This window comes from Polypterus senegalus, chromosome 10 (assembly GCF_016835505.1).
Source record: "Polypterus senegalus isolate Bchr_013 chromosome 10, ASM1683550v1, whole genome shotgun sequence".
In the NCBI taxonomy this organism is placed as follows: domain Eukaryota; kingdom Metazoa; phylum Chordata; class Cladistia; order Polypteriformes; family Polypteridae; genus Polypterus; species Polypterus senegalus.
In genome coordinates this window covers 135,900,036-135,907,907 of record NC_053163.1, presented here as the reverse complement: position 1 = coordinate 135,907,907, position 7,872 = coordinate 135,900,036, and the positions used below count along the sequence as shown (strand labels likewise).

At 39.4% G+C, this 7,872-nt stretch overlaps 1 protein-coding gene across 1 annotated transcript; it reads right to left on the bottom strand.

The window, feature by feature from the left end:
• Window positions 1–213: 213 nt before the first annotated feature.
• LOC120536281 (chymotrypsin-like elastase family member 1) lies at window positions 214–4,634 on the bottom strand (the record flags this gene model as incomplete). Its single annotated transcript, XM_039764603.1, has 3 exons — window positions 214–565; window positions 687–941; window positions 4,503–4,634. Coding segments are annotated over 3 exons (573 nt in total), but the record flags the coding sequence as incomplete, so codon positions are not given.
• Between the last annotated feature and the right edge of the window lie 3,238 nt (window positions 4,635–7,872).

Here is a 7,872-nt window from a genome sequence, read left to right as displayed (position 1 = left end):
TTAACTTATGTCTCTACTTTTATATAATATATTGGTCTGGGTGTGTAGGGGACATGTATAAGTTTATATATATATAGTAATATAGAGAGAGATTTTAAGAGTGTCCCGTATTTCTAATTTTCTAATCTGGCAACCCTAATTAGGACCTTAATGAAGAACCTAAGCCAGCCATCCCAAGACAGAGATCCAGCCATTTTATGAATGAAGGTTTTATTGAAGCAGGCAAGCAGTTACATTGATAGGTGGGGCTAATTGGGGAAAATGATATGGCCACCCTGCACTCTGTAACCTCTCCATTTCTGGAGTGAGAAGGCCAGATTAGTGCACAGGAACACAATGCAAGCATGGTGGTCTTTTCTTTGTATCAGACAGTGTCTGATCAAGCAGGAGAGTTGGCCTTGATATTCCTGTCAATCCAGTCCCGGAAGACAGATACCTTTGTGTAGATGTTATCACGGTTAGGATCTTTGCACCGTTTACTGTTAGCCAGGTGGAAAGACACAATGCCAACTGCTTTTGGTTTTCTCCCATTGACAGAACAGACCAGTGGACCCCCAGAGTCACCCTGAAAAAGAATATGGTGGGTTTTCATTAAGTATGTCATCATTGATGCCTGTTGATCATCCTGTACAGCTTTTTTTACTTTTGAATTAGCAACACCAACCAAGTCATAAAGTTACACTTACAGAGCAGGTCCCCTTGATGCCATCTCCTCTTGCACAGATCACAGTTTCTTTTAGGTCGTAGATTTTGGCAGCTGTACACGTGTTAACATCCTGAATGGTTACATTCACTTCCATCAGCTTCGTGCTGGTGGGCCCATTGTTATCAGTTGTGCCCCATCCTGCCACAGAGCAGCTGGTTCCATCTAGGGTGGAAGATCTTTTCTTTGGAATGCCAATGATCTGCACGCCAGGTGTCAGAGTGACACTGTGCTCAAGCTGTGACAAATAAAGAAAACAGAAGGCACAGTCAGTCTGGTCTGTGATCACTATAAAGAAATGCCAATGGTGCCACGTTGAACAAGGGCTGTAGTCAGTCAGACAGGAAGTGATGTAAAGCAGAAATTCAGATGACCATGTACTGCAACAGCGACAACAAACAATGATAATAATAATAATAATACTATAGTGACCTTCTGTGTGGGTAGAGGTGAAAGGAGAACAATGTGGATTATAGAAATAATAAAAAGTAGAAATGCTTATTCTTTTTAAAGGTTACAATAAAGATATAAAAGCAATTGTGTCTTTAAGTAATATGACAGTAAGAAAACAAAAAAGCTCAAACTGTTTTCACCCCTAATGGCTACTTCACTATCGTAATGGCCCTGGAGAATGCCCCACTTCTGCTCTGGTGTTTCATTTGGCCCCAAAGCACAGTGTCTCACTATCCTTTTCAGTTCCTCGTAGAACCCTTCAATCTTTTGCAACCTGCCTCCTCTCCCCTTTTTAATCCTTTCATCTTTTTGCTTTGATTGGAAAACATCTACATCTGTGGAGTGCTACCAAATCTTCACATAGCTTGCATCACGGTAGGGCAAAACGTAACGTTGTGCACAGGAAGAAGTTTGTTTGGATCTCAGTTTTCACCTTCTTCTGCATCTGGAACTGGACTGTGCTGTGAGTGTTCATAAGTAGTCAGCATTATTGGCCTGATCATCAACAATGATGAGATGGCTTACAGAGAAGAGGTCTAACTGCCTACTCAGTGGTGCCAGGACAATAATCTGATATTTAATATCAGCAAAACCAAGGGGCTGATCACAGACCACGTGAGGCAGGCTACTCTCATATCTACATTAGAGAGGATTCTGTGGAGAGCATCAGCACCTTTTCATTTCTTAGAGCCACCATCACCAATAACTTGAAAGCATACCCAGCCCATCTCGATTATTGTCAAGAAGACTCACCAACCTTTTAACTTTCTCACATTTGTGCACCAAACCTGGGTGTCTTCATCAAAGCTCGCCAACTTCTGCATGTGCAGAGTGGAGTACATTGTCAACTGGCCATATAACATTCTAAACATGATATGATACCAGCTCAGCTCGGAGATGTAAAGCACTACAGATGGTGATAAAGGTGGCACACAATGTTGATGACACACAAGTCCCTTCTGTTCAGGATGCTGTCTGAGAAAGGCAGACAGTTTTTAAAGACCTTAGCCATGACACGTGGTCATCTGTCGACCACAGGTGCTCACACCAAGGGCTTAGGGCTTCCTACTTGTAGTCTCAGTTCACTACTGTGTCAAGTGTTGCCTGAACTGCCTTTGGTCATTCCTGTCTATCTAAAGACATTTTACACATACGGTGGCAAAGTGTTTGAATAGACTTTCAAAGCAGAATACTGTGCTTACTGTTTACACTTCACTATCTGCTCTCCTTGGATGGAGGAGTACAGGGGTGGGAAGTCTGCAGTCTGCCCACAGTGCCCAGTAGGGCGCTCAATCAGAAAGAAGGCACATGCTTTGGAACACTAAAGACTTGACTTGGGAAAACAAATGACCAAAAGAGCATAAGAGAGGCTTCAATTGAAACCAGATGTGTTTTTTTTTAGATAAATTGTAAGCTGGGTAAAGGTCATTACTGTGGACTTCTATCAAGAATATTGTTTTGTTACGTATCAGATTTTAAAGGTACTATATGACAGATAGATAGATAGATAGATAGATAGATAGATAGATAGATAGATAGATAGATAGATAGATAGATAGATAGATAGATAGATAGATAGATAGATAGATAGATAGATAGATAGATAGATAGATAGATAGATAGACAAAAAGAAGAAGAAACTTGTGACTTTGCTAAGTATAAGAAAGTTGTCTCAGTGAGGAACCATAAAGGGATATTGTTGTTGGTATGAAGGAGCCCCAGTAGCGTTTCTTAAAACACTTCTGTTCAACAATGTATTGACTAAAAGTATTCAGCACTACTGTCATTATGATCAGGGCTGAATCTTAGTGTCTTCTTACTTTTTCTATATTAGATGCCATTTTATATAACTGTCATAAGGGACACATCCTGTGTTTCTAGGGGCATGCTCTCTTGTGTCAAGACCTCAGGTTCAGGAAAAAAGGTTAGCATTTGCACCAAGTTTTATCCCATCTGCAGATAAATCCTTTAAACACAAAAAGAAAAACCCTGTCTTTGCTATTGATCTACATGTCTTGCCTGGTTTTAACTTCTTATCTGATTTTTGACTTTGATTCTTGTCTCTCATGTGGGTTTTGGTTGCTTCATTTTGCCTTTTGCACACATCTCCTGTTTCCTGCTGAGCCAGGACAAGTGTGTTAGAGAGAGGTGTCTCCCTGAGCAGCCTACCTCCATATATTTCAATGGCAGGCTCTGGCCTACACAGACCTAAAATGAGGCTAAGGATTTTAAAGTCTAATTATAAAGGCACTATATAATAGATAGATACTGTAGATAGTACTTAATTTGTCTCAGGAAGAAATTTAGCCTCTGCAAAAGCTCAAGAAACAAAAACAAATCCCACAAGTACACAAAAAGAACAAAAATTAGAAGATACTTGTGACTTGGCTCAAGATAAGAGAGCAGTCCCATTGAGGTGTATTGTCATTGATATAAAGGGGCCCCTACAGCATTTCTTGACACACTTCTGTTCATATATTTATTGGTTAAAAGTATTCAACCCTAAAATGCCAAGGAGGAGATGAGTGTAAGTATAAGAAGGCAGTTACTTTTCCACAGTTTCACTTGGTGTTGGATAGTTTTGTTCATATGATAACTGAAATGTGTGTGTGTGTGTGTGTTTTCACCTTTGTTAGATAATATTAGACTTTGGTTGAAGAACTGAAAACATACAGGGTCAATTGCAATAAAGCTAGAAATTAGGAAAAAGCAAATACTTTTTAGGCAAAACACAAAGCAAGTTTATCAATCCTGAAGGAATCAGCAATCCTAATACATAAGACATTGTGAACAAAAAAAATGGAGGTCAACTTAAAGTACAGACAACAAGTGAATTCCCGTCAAGAGGGTAAGAGGACCCAGATTTGGCTTTTTTTTCTAGTGCAGGTTCCTAATTATTCTTATTTTAAGATTGAAAAATCTAGTGCTCAGGTGTCTAACTCAAGAGATTAGTATAGTAATTAGCCCAATTCTAAGTTCTTTAAGCAAAAATCAAGAACTTAATCCAAAATGCTACAGAGTTATAAGAGTTACCAACACTCCCACACACCTTTCTGTGACGCCTCTCATCAGCCAGCCCACCTGTCCTCATTCAGACTTATTGAGCACTCTGGAATGGCTTCTCAAAAAACTTTCTCCTTGCTTTACCTCTTCCAAACACATGTGCATCTTAAGAAGTTGCCTCTTCCTCACTTCCGAATGGAGTATCCCCACTGCTGTCAGTCAGAAGTAGACCCTTTAGGTTTCCAATATTTTTCCCCCATTCAACCCCAAGACTTAATAATAAAATAAAAAAGGCATTTCATTAAAAGAGCTGACAAGAGCACCAGCTTCTGACAAAACTTACCCGCCTCTGCAGTGGGCAGCAGTCAGAACAAAGTTGGGATCGATCAGTGCTCCTCCACAAGTCGATATGCCTCTGATTGTTCGTATCTGTAAAAGAGCCATGTAGGGTCGGCTGTGTGGAACAGCTTCTTGGCCATCAATGATCTTGTATCCAAAGACCCCTAAAATCAAGACACACAGGAGAAATGGGGTAAGGTCTAAGGAGCCCTGGCAATGTTTCGAGTGACTGGTATTTTAAATGTTCTTAAAATGAGCATTTCAGCTTATAACCCAAGCTCATAATATAAATTTAAACTTGTGTAATAATAAAAACATAAGACAAAATTACAAACAACATAAATGATAAAGAGAAAAAGGCACTGTTTCATTTCTACAGTTGACAGAATGGCCCAGAATCCAGGGGTGAATCCTGCCTTGAGCCCAACTACCTGGGCAGACTTCAGCTCCTACAACACTGAAATGCTCTACAAGTGTTGTAATTAATAAATTATCTATCTCTATACTCTGTAATCATCATTGTTAGTTATTTACTGTAGTTTATACACAAAGTATATTTAACTTGTTATAAAGTATAGCGGTGTAAACTTCTGCTGTAAAAAGACCGGGCTCATGGAAACTATTGAAATCGTCGGAAAAAAAATTGAAACGCAGAGTCGGCGATTTCGTTTTGCTCGCCCCCCTTGTCTATCAGCGGCTAAGCGTCTTTGTCTCCGACTCGTTAAATGGGCCGCCTTGCTGGCTCTTTGAGCTTCATGCTGTAGCCTCGTACTTATTTCTTCGTCCGACTCGTTAACTTGAGGCCGCCTTACCATCTCTTTGAGATTTACGGTGTATCCTTGTACTTCTTTCTTGTTCCGACTCATTAACTTGGCGCTGCCTTGCCGGCTCTTTGAGCTTCATTGCTGTAGCCTCGCATTTCCGGGCCGGACAGACAGATACACACACACACACACTTCCACATGTAGACATTTATATATAAGAAGAGCAAATTAATTAAACTACACTCTGCATAGAGAATGGTTTTGAACTGTAGAATTCTAATCGATTAGGACACTTCTACAAGAGTCTGGGGAATTCAAACAACAGGAGTAGAGTGGAGCAATTGAGTGTCCTTAAAATGTATCTTTACCTGATTGGCTGTTCGGGGACAAAAAAACTTTAAATCAGAGTGAACATCCTGAATCAAATGTGAACTTCTGTTAAGAGATGAAAAATAAATGAATGAATCCAGCCGAAATAAAAGAGTCATGACGATCTTACCTAAGGTGACCACCAGTGTTTTTCCATGGGTCTCTTTCAGCTTTTCATACTGAAGTGTGCAAGCCATCATCATTAACTGCATGCTTAGTACATTTTCCTTTATTCCTTAATTTCAAAATCTTCCAAAATGCAGACATCTCAGTCTGCGGTTACCTTAACAGCTTTATTTATCTGGGACTGAGTGAGTAAAAAGATAGGATAACTTAACATTCTCAATGCTGTTTATTCCAAACCAGATATGTGGGGGTAAGGAGCCTATCCCGACGGCATCAAGTCTTGATGATTTCAAAAACTTTTTGTCCTTTGAATCATTTTGTTTTTCAGTTCATGAGAATTTAACATTTTGAAAGTTCAAATTTTGGAGCTTTATTTTAATGCTGGTTGTATTGTTTAATTTTGTTGATCGACACTTTGCAATTTTTTCATTGCAACAGCTACGGTTAAGTCGTTTGGTTTAGAAAAACAACTTTCACTACTTAGATAATTTGACCTATTGTTTTTATTTCATGCTAAGTTCTCAAGAAAAAGGTCTTTCGTTTTATTTCTGTAAAAAAAACACAGGTTTAGTTTACTACTTTTAACATCAGAGCAGTGTTCTCTTAACACAGAGTGCCTCACCTGAGGGCAGCCATTTTAGGGAAAAAGAAAAGTAATGGGTATCTGAATGGCAGGTATTTTGGACATTTTCACATTTTTACATTTATTTATCTGTCTGACACCATTATCCAAAGCAACTTACAACATTTGAGATACAATTAGTTACATTTATTTTTCCAATTGGAGCAGAGGCAGGTGAAGTGACTTGCTCAAAGCCACATGGAGTCAGTGGTGGGATCTGAACCCCTCAACCTCAGTGTTTGAAGTCCAAATCTTTAACCACTTTTGGAACAGGCATAACAGCTAGTCCATCACAGTTCTGAATTGTTCACACCCTGGGCCTATTTAGAAGAAAATCAACCTAAAAATGTTAAGAGTGGTGTAAACAGGAGTCAGTGCTAGGGCCACTGCTATTTTAATATATATAAATGATTTGGATAGGAGTATAAATAGCAAGCTGGTTACGTTTGCAGGTGATACTAAGATCAGTGGATTGGCAGATAATCTTGAATCCATTGAATCATCACAGAGGGACCTAGACAGCATACAGGTTTAGGCACATTGTGGTAGATGAAATTTAATGTTAAATGTAAAGTGTTACAGGTAGGAAGTAAAAATGTTAGGTTTGACTACACAATGGAAGGTAGGAAAATAGAGAGTACACCTTATGAGAAGGATTTAGGAGTCATAGTGGACTCATCACTGCCAACTGTCAAATGATTTTCAGAAACCATTAAGAAGGCTAACAGAATGTGAGGTTATGTTTCGCCCTGCTGTGTGGAGCACACGTCCAAGGAGGTTCTGCTCAAGCTTTATAACACACTGGTGAGGCCTCATCTGGAGTCCTGTGTGCAGTTTTGGTCTCCAGGCTACAAAAAGGACATAGCAGCGCTAGAAAAGGTCCAGAGAAGAGCGATTAGGCTGATTCCAGGGCTACAGGGGATGAGTTATGAGGAAAGATTAAAAGAGCTGAGCCTTTACAGTTTAAGCAAAAGAAGATTAAGATGTGACGTGATTGAAGTGTTTAAAATTATGAAGGAAATTAGTCCAGTGGATTGAGACTGTTGTTTTAAAATGAGTTCAAAAAGAACATGTGGACACAGTTGGAAACTTGTTAAGGGTAAATTTCACACAAACATTAGGTTTTTCTTTACACGGAGAACCACAGACACTTGGAATAAACCACCACATAGTGTGGTAGATGGGAGGACTTCAGGATCCTTCAAAACCCGATTTGATGTTATTTTAGAAGGACTGGCAAGCTCTGTTGGGCTGAATGGCCTGTTCTCGTCTAGAATGTTCTAATGTTCCAATATGTACATTTTTGGGAAAGTTGATGCAGGACTGAAACTGAAGACATTTAAAGCTTTAGGCAGCACTTCCATGCTAAATGAGAATGGGTCAACTTATAATAGTGGTCCATACAGCACCTCAATGTAAATTTCACTTAAGTGACATTGCAGGAAATCACTGAGCGAAAACTTTTTAAATACAATACAACGGAATACACTGTG